General features: G+C 32.7%; 1 protein-coding gene across 7 annotated transcripts; it reads right to left on the bottom strand.

Moving 5' to 3' along the window:
* Positions 1-7,813: 7,813 nt before the first annotated feature.
* LOC120076360 (acyl-protein thioesterase 2-like) lies at positions 7,814-14,119 on the bottom strand. 7 transcript variants are annotated; one of them, XM_039030169.1, is made up of 12 exons: positions 13,887-14,119; positions 13,740-13,795; positions 13,110-13,207; positions 12,873-12,987; positions 12,720-12,785; positions 11,999-12,035; positions 11,763-11,832; positions 11,024-11,128; positions 9,687-9,837; positions 9,478-9,560; positions 8,374-8,467; positions 7,814-8,289 (listed from the first exon to the last, which is right to left on the bottom strand). In XM_039030169.1, the coding sequence occupies exons 3-12, from the start codon at positions 13,138-13,140 to the stop codon at positions 8,193-8,195; spliced, it is 849 nt and encodes a 282-aa protein (XP_038886097.1). In that variant the 5' UTR covers positions 13,141-13,207; positions 13,740-13,795; positions 13,887-14,119; the 3' UTR covers positions 7,814-8,192. The 7 variants fall into 7 exon arrangements, with proteins under 7 accessions (XP_038886097.1, XP_038886098.1, XP_038886100.1 ...); XM_039030170.1 differs by lacking the exon at positions 13,740-13,795; XM_039030172.1 differs by lacking the exon at positions 13,740-13,795 and having other exon boundaries at positions 13,866-14,119.
* Positions 14,120-16,636: the final 2,517 nt, after the last annotated feature.

Consider the following 16,636-nt stretch of genomic DNA (forward strand, 5'->3'; position numbering starts at 1 on the left):
ACAAGTAGTCACAGATATGTTTCCTAGGAACATGGAAAAGAGCATATTGGATTTATTGGTCTTACCAAAGATAAGAGTGAAGAAAATAAAAGTTTTAGGAAATGTTTATTGTTTTGAGAAGAAAGGGGAATTAATGTTTTGAGATTACAGGTACTAAGTCTGATTTTACTTTCTAATCTAGAATTTGGTTTGGACCTTGGTATGTGTTGGTCGAAAGGGTAGTTTTTAGGTTGTTGGTCGTGGAACTCAGTGTTAGTATAAGAATCTTCTTCTCAAAATAAAAGAATAGGTAAGAACAATCTAGCGTATGAATGTTTGATAAGCTTCTTCTTGAAAGAAAATAATATTTTATGTGATAAAATTGGTAAGCGATAGTTGTCAGAAACACAACAAAAAGAGAAGGGTGAAGCTTTATCAGTGAAAAGGTAAACAATTGAAAAGTTTATCAAAGTTCATGAGATCTGGACTTGGGGCGCAAATTAGAAAATAGAAACTAGTAACATTAAAAACGAAAAAAAAAAAAAATCAATTCAGAGTATAAAAAGTTATATATGTGTTGAAGTAAATTAGATCTCCTAGGGTCACCACTAGCATGAGAAGTAGACTTGATAATAGAGTTGAGTTGATAGTAAAAGGTTTCTATGGATGGGATGAAGTAACTCAAGTCACAAAAACATGAACTATTCAGCAAAATTCATCTTATGTCCTAATATTTCGGGTTGGCACATACTAGTTTTGTTACTAGAAAGGAACATATAATCCTTTTCCCTTTTTTTCTCAAAACCTGGATCTTCTTTTTCTTAGATTTTTTTTTTTTTTTTTTGGGGGGGGGGGTGGGGAGGGGGTAGGGGTTCAATAAGTAGATTCAAGATTGTGAAGAGAGAGATGGGTTTCATTTGGAGGGAAGGAGGTTGTAACGGCAAAAACAAAAAGAGGAAATGTTAAAAATCCTAACCTAATTTTATGGTGAGTTCGGGCAAATATTGGACCAAATCGAACCGATCCGAATCGTTCGGTTTTGTTTGGGTCCTTTTCGTTTTGTTTTAAAATCGAACCTGTTCGAGATGGGTCGGGTCAATTTTTGCATCTTTAATAAGGACCAAATAGAAACTAAATCTAAACCTTAAACACCAAAATAATATTTTTCTTTAATTAAATCTACCTTCCAATAAGGTTTCCAACCCCAGCTCCTTCAAACGCTGTCATCCAAAACCCATTTTGTGAGTGCACGAGCTATCTTGTTTTGTTTTAAGCTACACAACATGCAATAAATAACCTTTTTGATATACCAAAATTTTCTGATATCAACGTGTGGTGATTTCCTACTCTTTTTTTTTAATTATTTCCTTAGCATTTTTTTTTCCAATTCAACTGTAATTATAATCAATGACATATCCCTTTAATTAGTTAAGTTTACCTTGACATGATGGAACCATTGAATCTTAGCATATATACATTAATTGGTCATTTTGTAAATATTTGTAACGGCAGCGCACATATACGTAAAAAAGCCACTTTATGGGCCATCAGTAACCCTGAGGCCCAAATGTGGACAGATAAAGTTCCCGCTCTCTTTTAAAAATCTCTTCCCGTTCTCCGATCACGCTCACGCTCACACTCGCGCCTCGCCTGCCTCTTCTTATTAGACACAATAATTCAACCAAAATTTCTGTATAACCAATTATAAGAATTAGCGTTAGGTTAAATACAAAACTTATCTTTCTTCATTATGGATTCCTCTAAAACTGCTCATCTTACTTCCACATTAACCACCGTCTCCGGAGCCACTCCAACTTTTCCCATTTCTCCGTCGCAATCCTCTTCAGTTTGTATCATTTTCTCAATTCTCTATACAAGATTTCTCATTTCGCTTCACTTGTACTATCGTGTGCATTCGCTTGATTCTTCCTTTTGTTTTTTGAGCTTCCTTCTTTCAATGTAATCATGATTTTCTTTCTGTTTCTATATATTGCTACTTCATCAGTGTTCGTCAAATTTTCACATAGTTTTCGCTAATCATGTGTAGTTTAGGTTAAAATCATTTTTGAGATTTTCAAAATTAATCTAAAACATGTTTTTAATCATTCAAAAGTAACTGTAATGATACAAAAATTATATTTAAAAGTGATTGAAGACGTATTTCGGAGTGATTTTGTACTGAACAAGTGATTTTAATAATTTTAAAATCTTTCTTAGCATGTATGATTCCTTTTTCGTGCATAATCTAGTAATGATTATCATGGTAATTTTTCTTCAATCTTCCTTTTGATTTCGTTACCAGGATTCTTTTTCAGACTCGGTTAATAACTTGTTTCCAATAGAGCCTGGCAGGAGTGATTTTGCAGCCCCAGGGTCTTCTGGGCTTGAATCCTCTCCTTTTGTCTTTTCTCCTCCAAATGTTGAATCAAATCTTATGAAAAGGTTCTTGGTTGCTGAAACCATCATTCTTTTTTATTCTATCACAAATTAGTGGTGTTGTATCATCATTGATTTCTGGCTTTTCAATTGATATGAAATTATCATGTTTTTTTAATCCAGGACTCACAATTCTCAATCATCTAATACTGAATTAGTTGCTGAATCACAGGAATGTAACAGTAAGGTCTCTGCACAAACTGAACTCTGTACTATGAAACTTGTAGACAAATTTTTCGGGGATTTTGAAAAGGGCTATATGTTAATTATATACATTCGTTAAACAAATGTTTAAGATAACTTCAACATATCAGGATAATCTAGATGCCATATTGAAGAATACTCCAAGCTTTGTTATGCTCCTCGTCCCAAAATAAAAATTGAGGAATAGGATCTCTAATGTCGTAAGATTATTTTGAATTCTCTATATTTTCTGTGAATTGATCTTGATCACTTGAAAATGCAGAATTCATGTAGTATCCATCAGGATTGCTTGGCTTTTAGGCCTCAATGTTTTCATGAATGCAATATCAAAGAAAAATTTGGGTGAGCCTTTCAGGTTAAATACATCTTTCAATTTTATTGACATTATTTTGTATGACGCATATTCATATTAAATCAAAAAATCTAATTAAAGATCAGAATGGATGACGACTCTTTGTTAAAATAACATTCTTGCATGGTTGTATGTTATTCACTAGTTACTCGTTTGGCTCACTTTCACTATGTTCTACTGTGAATTTATATGTTATGTTTCTTTAGTCTTGGCGTATGAACAATATTACCTTCTCTTTTGGGCTCAATTCAACAAATTTATTACTTTTGACGTAAGAAAAAGCATGACTGTCTTTTTAGTTTTTTAAGATGTTGATTCTGCTTTTCTTTGTATACAAATTTTCATTTAGAAAGACTTTTTCTATGTTTTTTAACACCCCAAAGACGAATCAATCAAATATAAAGTTAGCACTAGTTATTACTCTAGCAAAAATAAAAAATAAAGAGAAATAAATAAATTTTTGGTACCGTAATGGCAATTAGTGAATGCTTTAGCTGTTGTTTGTCATTTGGTCATTTGAAGGATCTTCTATGCAATGCTTTACTAGTTTTATCGTTTCTTATCATACTTTTTTAAACTCAGAAAGTTACATTTCCTAATTATGAAACCTGAGTGCAAATGGCATGCAATGATAATTTAGATATATTACGTTAGATAGATGGGACATATAGCATATCTATATAGATTTTATTAATGCAGTTCACATGTTGTGGTATCATAATATTTATAAGGTCTAGGGTTTTCAAACTAATAAATTCTCAACCATTTAAGTTTGGATTGATAATCATATATTTTTTATAAAAAAAAATTAAGCTTATAAACCTTGTTTCTACTCATTGATATGATTTATTGGTTTTGTTATCTACTTTTTAAGAGTATTTTCAAAATTCGAAACAGCTTTTGGAATTTTATTAAAAATTCCAAGGTTTACTTAGAAAGATGAAAACAAAACTATGATAAAGAAACGGTGAGATATTAAGTAGGCTTTTCAAAAACAAAAAAGGGAAAAAGAAATTGGTTATAGAAACAAGCCTTAACTGATAGTTTCTCTGATGACAAATGTTGCAACAGCCTCTGTCAGTTCCTCAACCCCTTCACGGAATGAGTCAACGTTACCTTGAGTTCAAAGAAGCTTCTGCAAATGCTCCTCTAAACAATTTTCCCTCAAATTTTACAAGTAACGTGGCAGCAACATCATATGATCCAGAATTCTCTGTTTTGAACTTAAATGCAGCATTTAATAACAGAGTATCAGCCAATTCATCTCGTTCCTTGCGTACACTACTATATCCTGATTCTATTAGCAATCCTCTCTTGGGAGTTTCCAACCCTTCAGGCATTGGGTTGCACCTAAATAACATCATCGATATTGTAATGAAGAATCATGGACCCATTGCAGGCTTGGGAAATGAAGGCAAGGCCATCTCGTTGACAAGTTCCATCAAATTGCAGTCCTGCCACGCCCTTAAAGCGGAGAAATTTAGAACTCCAAATGATACAAAAAAATTTGAGTGCAACCAACCTTCTAATCTTGAGAAGATCAATACTTTTCTTCCCAAAAGGAAAAGGTAATTTATAAATCATTTCCCATGGTTCAATTTTCTCCTCTTTTCTACTTTTCTCTAAGCTGCCAAGTGGATTACAATTTTTATTCGGGAAGAAAAGCTCAGTCAACAACAGTGGCGATGATTCAAAACGTTGCTGCAACTGTAGAAAAATAGAATGCCTGAAATTGTCAGTCTTTGTTTTTTTTTTTTTTTCTCCCATTTTTGCTTATATTTCATTATTGTAAATATTGGCTTGTTTATTCTCAGGTATTGTGATTGTTTTGCCGCTGGAATGTATTGTTCTGAGTCTTGTTCTTGTCAAGTGTGCTTTAACAAACCTGAGAATGTACGTATTGTTCTTGAGGCGAGGCATCAAATTGAATCTCGAGATCCATTTGCATTTGCTCCAAAGGTTATTGAGGACCGTAACGAGCTTCCAGTAAATAATGTGCGTGGTACGATTATAGGGTACGATTAGTTAATTACTCTTATATTGGTGTTCATTATCGACTTTTCCACAGAACGGAAGCCTATCGACTCCATCCTTGGCTAGACATAAAAAAGGGTGCAAATGCAAGAAATCCAAGTGCTCTAAACAATACTGTGAATGCTTTCAGGTTTATGACCCACCGCTATGCTATTATGAATAGATTCAATTGCAAATTTAGTCCACAAACTTTTGTGGTTGTGTCTAATAGGACCTTAAACTCCACAAATGTCAAATAGATCTTTGAACTTTTAATTTTATATCCAATAAATCTAGAGAATGTTGAATATTTTTGTAAATTAAAGAATTTATAAGATATAAAATTGAAATTGATGTCTAATAAAACATTAGCCTTTTAATTTTGTGTTTATTAGATATCGAATACACAAAATTAAAAAACTCATAAGCTAATTAGAAACAAAATCAAAATTCTTGAGATTTAAAATTGATGAGCATTTGATACTCTTTAAAAGTTAAGAGATCTAATTGCCATCAAATAAAATTTTTAAGAACTAAACTTGTAATTTACCTTTATAATCTCTCTTTCGATGCATTCTAATAATGATTATCATCGAAGGCTAATATTGGATGCACGGAAAGATGTCGATGTAACAACTGCAAAAATGTCCATGGGACGAGAGAAGGTATGGTGTTCTTGAATTCTTTCATTCTCCATTTCCATAGATATAATTAAAGTGGTGGGTTAATTTGATTACTTTTGGCTGGTCTAAATTTCTTATGCGTATAATCTATGAAAAATAACATTATGTGACACCAGAGGTGGCAACTGGTCGAGCTGATGTCGGAAGAAGGCTCGTAGCCAGGTTGAGTGATGACTATGATGCGACACCATTAAGGAAAGATGTTTTAAATTCTGAGTTTTATGGTCAACAACACAACTTCACTCCACAACCACCATCATTTCAGTACTCAGAGTAAGGTTCTATTAGGCTGAATTAAAAAAAAAAAAAAAAAAAAAAAAAAAAAAAAAAAAAAAAAAAAAAAAAAAACTCTTCTATTCTTTTCTTTAATTTAAAAAATACTACTATTCTTTTAAAAGTTACAATAATATCATTCACCTCTCATAAATATTTCCAAAACTATCTTTGAAGGAGAAATTTTTTTAAATGTAGGACAGAAAAATTAATGAGTCAATGACATGTAATAATGTAACAATGAATATTAACACCATTTAGATACATTAATTTTTTTGTCCAATATTCAAACGATTTTTCTATATCAAATGACAATTTTGAAGCCTTTATGAAAGGGTAAGGATAGTATTACAGCTTTTGAAACAATAGGGATAATTTGGGGGAAAAAAAAAAGTTCAAGGATACTTTTTATAAGGTTGAATTACTTTAGCCCATGTATTTTTTGTTTTGGTTCATTTTGGTCCCTCTAACTTCAAAATATTCATTTTGGCCCTTATACTTTTAATGTTGGTTCATTTTGGTCCATTCATTTTCATTTTTATTTTCTTATGATCACTTTTTGGAAGTTCAAGAATAAAAATGAACCAAAGTTGAAAATACAAGAATCAAAATGAACATTTTGAAAATATATGGATTAAAATGAACTATATGACCAAAGTAGTATTTAAACTTTTTTTTCTTTTTAATAATCTAGCGGCTCTATTATTATGGTGACTATTATAAAAGGTAGTTTCTATCTAGATTGTTTCTAATTCCTTTTTCCTAACGTAGCCATGAAAAGGATTCCCCAAAATCCAGGTTCATATCCAGAAGATGTCTCCCCTCGCCCCAATTTGATTCTACAAGCTTATCTTCTCCGGATTACAGTGACGTGTTCGTAAAAACAAAGGCAGACATATTAGATGTAAATTCTTTTAAATGGCAACAGATGAATTGTGATAATGGTGGAACCTCTTCAACTCCATACATACCTTCCAAGCCGAGGGGTTGTACAAACATTTCACGTATTGGCGAGCTACGCATCAGTGGTAGTTCTATTATTTTTCGTCGTTCACCGGACACTCCCCTAATTCAGGCAGGTACCATGCCATCCATTAATTGTATTGATGGAAGCTCTCCAGAGAAAAAGGTAGTTTTGCCTCCTCTTTATAGTAACCAAAACGAGGTTGGGACGAATAATTCTTTGGAGAGGTTGAGGAGTCGTAGATATGTATTGAAGTCAATTCCTCCCTTCCCGCCTCTCACCCCATGCAACAAATGAAAGACATGTTTGGAAATCACTCTTAAATATGTTTTTAATCATTCAAAACTAATTTGATGATATGAGAATTGCATTTAAAAGTGTAAAACTAAACGTTAAATTAACTTTGAATGATTGAAGATGTATTTCAGGGTGATTTTGAATATGACAAAAATGATTTGATATCTACGAAGACTAGCAGCTACTAGGGCTTGAGTGGAAGGTGACCCAACTGGAGTGTTGGTGGTGCACCAATCCAAAGCCATTCAATGATAGAGGAACAACATTATAGACATATATACACAGGTTGCATATTATTTGAGTTTTTCGATATTCAGTTTTTTTAGTTAATGTGCATTGGATTGATTTGTGGACTCTTTTATTGATGTAAATATGTTCCAACCAATGTAATGCAATTCTTTTGATCATTCTATGAGATCTAACAAACGTATTTCAACTTTTTATGACATCTATTTTTTCTATAAGAACTTTTTAAAACATCTAAATGGTTGAAATAAATCATTCATTAACGAAGCTATAGATAAACTGGAAATCGTAAGAATGAAAATAGAAAGGGGTGCTGTAAGTTCTAAAAGAAATAAATGGCGATGATTAAAGCAAGATCAAGAATTATGACTAGAAAATTGCAAGTTCACTGTGATATCTAGCATCTCTCCAAAAAGATTAGTGGTAAATAGGTAGTTAATATGTAGATTTGGAAAAGGTTTATATTAGATTACAACATTGAAAAATTTCTTAGATTCGTATACCCCCAAACTTAGGCTAAAAAAACGAAGAAAAAGGAAAACGTAGACAATATCTATCAGATTTGCTAAAGACCATAAACCAGAAAGGCAATGGTTTATTTTTTACGAACGAAGCAACCAAAATTAAAGAACTTATAACTATGGCCATTCACACCGCCGCCCCTATGCTTGACCATCTCTACCATTCTTGTTACAAACCTAAAAATGGTCTTCCTTGTTTATCTCCATGCTTCTCTGCAATGACTTCAGTGGTCAACCAACCGTAAGCCATCTAGCCCCAAAATTACTGTCAGCCAATTACAAACGACATCCATCTCCTCAGGAATGGTGTAATGGCCCAGCCTGCATTGCAAGATCCCATCTTTTCGTTACTTATTATCAAACATACAAAACGAGAAGCACTAGAAAGTCGAGATACCAACGTACTCATTATAGGTTTTAAATGTTAGATTTCTAAATCCAGCTGAACTTAAAGTATGTGCAGATTTCTCCCCATGTTTGTAAGCAACAACATCGTCACCTGTAACCAACAGTATGTAATATAAAGTTGATTCTCATGGTAATGAAGAGTATTATCTTGAACAAACTTCACCTGATATAGAACATTTCAACCCAGCAGCAGTTCAAACTTGACTCAAATGTACATAATAACAGCTAAACTTAAGCATGGGCATTTGGAAAGAAAGGTACCATTTTTGGTCGAAGGAGAAGAAAATTTAGGTCTTGCACCCATCATTACCAATCTCAAAAATCATTCCCTTAACACTTTTGCGTAAACAACAGACAGTTCTAGCAAGAGTTAAGCCACCAAAATGCCGGAGAGATTGCTAAGGCTAAATGACTTGCATAAACTAAAGACTTAAACCAGAAGCCCAAATGTCTTTTGTAATAATGGCTACAGCCTGAAAGACAAGAAATTATGGCATCGATTGGTAACCATTTCGTTTTTTTATTTTGGGTTTCGGAAATTAAATCTATTGTCTCTCAATTTCTTACAATAATTACAGGAGTTGAATTCTTAGTCAAATTACAAAAAGAGAAACTTCTCTTTTTTCTTATAAGAAACGATTTCATTGATAAATGGTGAATCATGGGCAGCCCAATCCGAAGAAAACTTCTTAAAAACTTCTTTTTTTAATTTTCAAATTTTGGCTTGGTTTTTAAAAATATTGGTAAAGGGTACACAACAAATCAAGAAATTTAGAGGTGGAAGGAGCGTTAATAGGCTTAATTTTCAAAAAGTAAACCAAAAACGAAATGTACCAAACGGGGCCTAAATCAGTATGCTACACCACGTCCATAAACAGTCAATAGGATTAAGGGAACTGAGAGAAATCATCTCTCGCAAGAGACTATTAATGCTTTTACTCAATCTAGCAAAAACAGTGATGAAAAGGATTGCAGACTAATCAGTGATAAAGCACTTTTGATGACCAAAAATGAATGGAGCAGAAATTGGGATGTAGTGCTCAGTAGGCATCCATTATGGGTACCTATCTTTCTGTCAACATATAACAAGAATACAAGTACCTGAACCATGACAGAGTAAAATGGGCAGAGACGCAGCACGCCTTGCAGCTTCATGCGACATACTGATCTGGTTCCTCAAAGATCTACAGCAAAAAGTGTTTGATTACAAAAAAGAAGTGTAATTAACAACAAAGACCACCTATGTAGGCTTTCTAATGACTGCACTGTGTGCATCTGCCACTTCATAATTCACACAACAAAAGTCAAACCTTGAACAGGGAAGCCAGCCACTAAGCCCAACAACTGCACTAAGGTTAATGGGGTATAGGTTTCCATTTCCATATTGTCCAAGAATACGACATGACGCAGAGTAAATAGCAGTTGCAGCACCCATACTGAAGCCTCCAATACCCAGTTTAACTGTTGAATCATAGCAGAATTACTTAAAACTGGAGAAAAATGAAAAGAACAACCTAACTACATCTTAACGAGTGAGAAAAAGAATTATGGAGGGTTACAGAATGTCCTCCAATTAGCGTAAATCAGAAATAGAGTGAGAAGAAAACAAGTTTGTACATCAAACATTAAGTATCAGCTGTAAAAATGATATGAGATGGTCGATGAAATCTCTATCTATACCCACCAACATATAATTCATGAATCAGAATTGATTCGATTTGAAACCATATATCCTGAGGGGGCGTTTGGAGCCAAGATTATCATAAGATTATAATAACTACCTCTTGCTACAGTAAATACTATTTCAAAACCCCCAATTAGTTACAGTAAATACCATTTTAAAACTCTCATTTGCTACAGTATTTACTATTTGCTACAGTTTTTACTATTTTACATTCATTTATTTCCTTCTCAAACTAAAATACTTTACACCTCAAACACATACTATTATAACTCAAACTAAAATAATCTACATCCCAAACACAAACTCTTAAAACTCAACTATAATAGCCTGAGAGTATAATAACCAACTCCTTGCCCCAAACGCCCCCTAAATGGTTTAAAATGAGAACTGCGGTTTAAGTCCTTGACACAACAATATTGGATAATCTAATAAGAGATTCCATCTCTCATGTGTTGATAAACCAGGAGAGTATCATACTGATGACCAAGTTCAAAACTAGTGACTATAATAGTTCCCTAGCCACGATCGAGTTGAAAACTAACGACTCTAATTACTATTATTATCATTTTAGATCTCTGTGAGTGTCCAAACTAGTGTACCTGCAGCTTAACTAATCACCTCGCAGGGCAACCAATTGACCCTACAATACAAATATTAGTTCCCTAATATCCTAAGCAGGTAGCCATGTAAGGCTTGAACTCATTCTTCCAAAGTCTTTACTTTGTCCACTTGCCCTATTGACTACTACTAGGTCAACCCAAGTTGGTTAAACTAATCAACTTTTTCCTCGTTATACTAATGCTATAATAGTTGCATAAGTTAAGTGGCAAACAGCAGGCCAGCTGAAGGAAAGGGAGGGGGGAGAGAGATGATATAATGAGGGGAAGATATTAAGTATCAGCAGTTTCAACAGGTAACCACATAATAGTTGATAGTTAAAAAGCTTTTCAAGAAGAAACATACTGTCAGCAGGTTCTGTAGACAAAAGATTAGCAACATGTGATGCTGCAGCATCCAAGCCTTCTAAATCATCAGGAGAATCTTCGGAAATATCTCCCACATCAAACCCTGATACGAAACAGGGGAGGTCCTCATAATGTTAAAATTTGAGAAGAACTAATTCCAAGAACAAATATACTTTTCTCATTTACACTATATATAATAGGGATATTTGGCTCCCAATCTTAATAATTTTGTTTATGAAATTTGGGTAGTCTATTTCTAAATTGTACAAAATAAATTTAAGAAAATCTAGATTTGAATAATTTCTGTTTGATATGAGTTCTCTAGTTGGTAAACACTAGCACATAGTACGAAAGGTGAGTTTCATCAACTTGAGTATATATAATATGAGTTTATCTTCCGTGTGAGATTAAAAAATTCCTAGCCTGGGGCAAAGAAATCAACTTACCAATAGGATGCCTTATTAACCTTGAGTTACACAAGCCTAACTCGTGAGCCAAACACCCTTTAACCCATTATATAATATTGATTTATGTACCTTGTGAGATTAAAGAATTCATAGCCTGGAGTTAAAAAATCAACTTACGAGGCATAGGACACTGATTCACCTTGAGTTAGGCTTCAAGCCTAACTCGAGAGCCTTAACTCGAGAGCCTAATGCCTCCTAACTAGGTTTTGTTAAAGTCAAGGCTTTTTTCAACCATATCAGTAATTACAGATTCCAAGATGAATATCTTACAAGCAGTGCAAGGAAATCCACCAAATAATGCCACAGGACGAGTAGGAGCAGTGGGACAAATCCACTTAATCTGCAACCGAATTTGTAACTTGTTAGTTGATCATATTAAACACCTAAAACTTTATGATAATCAAGGTTACTACAAGTTTACATGCTGGAACATAGTGAAACTAGGATTTAGATTTTCTTGAATCTTGAGAAAGAATGGTATTAGGTCCATGTATAAGTAGCCTTACGTTTGGTAGAGGAAGAGTTTCCAAGAGCTGAGACCAACTGAAAAATTAAAAATAATTAAATAATAAATTAGATGTCCTCGTTACGCCATAACTTCCATCATTTTAACTAGGTAAAGATGCTTATGCAGCTAGGCTTTCTAAAATTCAATAACAACAATTCTGAAAGGACTTCTGAAGTTTGCAGATTACGAGGAAAGAATACCAAAAACAGCCTCCAAACAGATTCACAAACATTTGGAACTGGGACCACACTCTTGTTGGTTACCCAATAATGAAGAAACCATCCCTTCTTTAATGATGTAAATGTCTGATATCAGCTAGGCTTATACATTATAATAATAAGCATTATTTTAAATTGATTTTGGTTTTTCTAATTCTCAAGGACAAAAAATATGATGTGGTCCCCATTCATCAATTTGTCATATAGAGGCAAAACCTCAATATAGCTTAGAATCAAAGATATGACATAAAAATGCCAACTAGCAATATTTTTTTAAGCTATGTACCATTACCTTCCCCCATAAAAAAATCAGAATAAGAATCTCTAGTAAAGGCATATAGAATTTTTCAAACTTTCTATATATGAACATACACAAGAAAATAGGACAAGACACTGACATTCTCTCACTCAGCCATTTCTTTCCTTTTGGCATGGAAGACAAAAAGAAAGTCTTCTGCTCAGATATAACCCACAAATTAGAATGGAAAGTTTGTAACTTACATGTAATGTACCATAGAGTTCAAAGTGAGTGTTTCATACTCAATCAGTACCCCGTTTCTTCTTAACCTTATTCAAAGTAACCAGAAATACAAAATAACTCTATTAAACTGGCCAAACAGGGAGGAGAACATAAAGAAGACAAGCCATTAGTACCTTGAGCCCTTATCACCCAGGCCATGTAACCAAACAATAGTTGCCTGATGCTTCCCTTTAGGCCTGACCACATGGGTCCTCCCAAACTCAAAGGTCATCCTGCCAGTTCTACTACCTGACATAATGAAGCAAAAAGTTGAGGGGGAAAAACCCAGATGCATAAATGAAAGTAAGCTAAGCAATTTATCTTTATGGACGGTAAACCAATAAAACAAAATGAACAGAAAATGAACAAACCAGAACCCACAGTAGAGCTGTTATAGCTCATTGTTTTTCCACAAAAATGTTGGAAGCAAAGCAACACAAGCCACAAGTTGGGACGTTGGAATTAGATCCTGCAATGAAGAGATTTAGAATTGACCAACTGTATTTATATGCACTTGGGAGGGAGAAAATGGAAGTTAAACCCATGAATTTTACATTAGCTACTCCTGATATCACAGTCCTAAAATACTAAAAAAGTGAAAGGGCATCTCAAAAAAGGAGAGATAAAAGGGTGGGTGGGGGAAGAAAAAAGGCAAGAACTCTTTATGGGCAAAGAAGAATCCACAAGAGATTAAAGCATCGATGTAGAAAACGAACGAGCTGAGCTGACACAGCCCTTCAGTTTATAAATGCCAAAGAGGGAGCAATAAAAAGAGGGATTACGAGGGCAAGAGAGCGAGAGGAAAAGAATCTATGCCCGTAAACACAGGACAAGCCACAAGGGTAAAGCACTTCAACTACAGCAACACAAGAATATAGCAACTAATGAAAATTTTCAACCAAAGGGGAAAAAATAAAGGAAAAAAGAAAAGGGTATACAATACGATACGATACAATACAATACATAAAGAAATTTGAAAAGACAGCCATCAAATTACAGACCCAAAAGTTGAATGTTCAGCCAAGCATTGATGAAGGCGAGAAATGGTAGGAAAGATCTGGAATAATGGGTTTGTTTAAATTTGGTTAAAATATGAATGTGAAGAAGAGAAAGTGAAGAGGGTTTACTTTAAGGTATTTTATATATACCAATTTGAGGTGCAATTGTTTAACAAACAAAAAGCATAAGCGCTTTTCCAGTTTCACTCTCTTTTGTAAAAACTTTTTCTTCGTCTTCTCTTCACACTGCTTTCCCTTCTTCTTCTTCTTCTTCTTCTTCTTTCTTTCTTTACTTTTCTTTTTCTTTTTCTGATGTTTCTTTCATATCCACTTCAAATGCCGAAGGAACCAATGTGGCCCAGAAAGTCCAGAAACAACGGCTACTCTCTTACAATGGATTTCCTCTTGAAATTACTTATTTGCACTTCCTCCATTTTCACTCTACTACCTATCTTGCTTGATTTTCTATTGAGGGCCCTGTATAAAATCTGTAATTTTATAACTCATTAGGGGCAATTTATTTTTTCTTTCGACGTTGGTAACCGAAATCTTTAGATGTCAACCATAATAAACATCCAAAATTATAGATGTTTAACATCTTTATATAACTATGTTTGTTTTGAGAGAACGTTTTTTTAAATATTTGGGAATATTTATATAGCTGATTTGTTTTGTATGATTTTTGTTCGGTATTTATAATTTATTTAATATAATTTAAAATTACATGACATATTTGTTTTCATTCATTCGAATGTTTTTTTAATTAATATAATTTTATTATTTGAGAAAAATAATATACATTAATTTAAGATTTTTTTATTGAAATAAATAATAATTTATTTAAAAAATAAAAACTACCATATAACGAAAAAGAATGAAATACATAGTTCACAATATTTATATTCATTATAAAATGGAAGTAGAAAAGAGTGATATATATATATATATATGAAAGAAATTGTTAAAAAATAAAAAGGAGATGTACTTAGTTTGAAAATCTAAGTTTCAATAAAGCATCAAAAACTCTCGAGATTTCCTCCATAAGTGCATTTATGATGTCCGAAAATCTCAAGATGCTCAAACATCTTACATTATTACAAAATAAACCCAGTTATCTAAATGTCCACTTTATGAAAATTTTGGGTGTCTACAAAAACAAATAACCAATCATTATCATTTTTTAGTAAAACGACTGTCTCGTCAGATAAGATGAAGAAATATTATTATTATTAATCAATACATATTTCAATGTATTACACTTTACTAATTAAACATACGAAAAAAATCAATTTATAAATGTTTTAATTAACCTTCTAAAGTTAGGTAAAAGTGACATTGTCAATGTCATTACGTATGGAATTATATTCTTAAAAAAGGTTGAATTATAAAATTAATGTTAGATACTATTGGGTGTTTATTGATTTCTTAAATTAATGTAAAAAGGTTCTGCCTATAAAATAAATTTTGGATTAATGGACCTGATATGGAGTACTTGTGCCAACGGTTTATTGATTGATATAATCCTCATCTTTAAAAGAAATATTAGATGACTTGATAAGCATTGTGAATGTAGGAGCATCATTGAAAACTTAATAAACTCGAATAAATGTGATGATAGTGATATTTTACTATATTCGATAGATCTTTATAAACTACTATTTATATCTATTTGTGTTATGATAGACACAGATAATAGTCTATCGCGGTTTATCACAATTTGATATTTTGTTATTATTTGTAAATATTTTTAAGTAGTTTTGCCAATTAAAATAATTTTCTCAAAAAAACACTAAATTTATATTTTATGTTTATACTCCAATAGATAGAAAAAAATACTATTAACCATATTTTATGGGGTAATTATTTTAAATTGTAAGTATAGCACAATGTCATTGTCTATCATTGATAGATTGCGATAGACATCTATGATGATAGTAACATTTTGCTATATTTATAAATAAATTAACTCTTTTTTCTATATTTAAAAATAACCTTAGTTTATGTTTATATTTTTTAGATTATTTTTTTTTCTCTAAAATTTTAGGCGATCTATATTGTTTTTGTGAACTAAAAAAACATTTTAGTTTATAAACTTCTAAATTATCTACCAGTCCAAAGAATTAAAAGAATTTGCAATTTTGGCCATTGCTAATATTTCTGCTCCTACAAGTACTCAAGGCCGCATTATCTCTTACTAAAGAAAAAAAAATGATTGTTTTCTGTTCAAAGATTGGAAAAAAAGATATTAAAATAGATACTTTAAAAAACAAAGACAAAGTTAGATTTAAATGTAGAATTTAGAAAATTATCCAATAGGCCTATTAAATTTCAACCTTTTTTTCCTCCTCCAAATCCTCTAAACATTTCTAATAATTACGTGTTTTGAATGTAAATATCTAATCAAGAGGGAAAAGAAAAGGCATTCGGGAAAGTACTTTTCAATCATGTAATGATGTTTTCATTAATATGGTTTAGAATTTTGAGATTTTTTCTAAAGAAAATGTAATGATTCAAAACATATGATTTTTTGTCCCCTTCGCAATCTCTAGGCCTTAGTTTAGAAATTAGATGAGTGAAGTGAGTGTTAGTAGTATTCTCTATTGTAAACAGCAAGACCCTCAAACGACGAATAGGATAGTAGTAAACAATCAGAAAATAGCAATCGGACAAAGAACGGAACCTGCAAAACAAAAGCTCGTTATAGGCTAAGTCACGAAGCTCGCTCTTTTTAAGACGTTTCACGGCTCTGCCCAAGTGTGCAAGCAAGTCAGAAATATTGTCATGTATTGTCATGTCGTCCCCAGGATAAAACAGTCCAAAAAGAAAATCTGATCGGAAATGCACTGTTAATGACTGGAACACACATCCTTCTGACTAAATGCTCAAAAAACGAAAGCCGG

This window comes from Benincasa hispida, chromosome 4, assembly GCF_009727055.1.
Source record: "Benincasa hispida cultivar B227 chromosome 4, ASM972705v1, whole genome shotgun sequence".
NCBI lineage: Eukaryota > Viridiplantae > Streptophyta > Magnoliopsida > Cucurbitales > Cucurbitaceae > Benincasa > Benincasa hispida.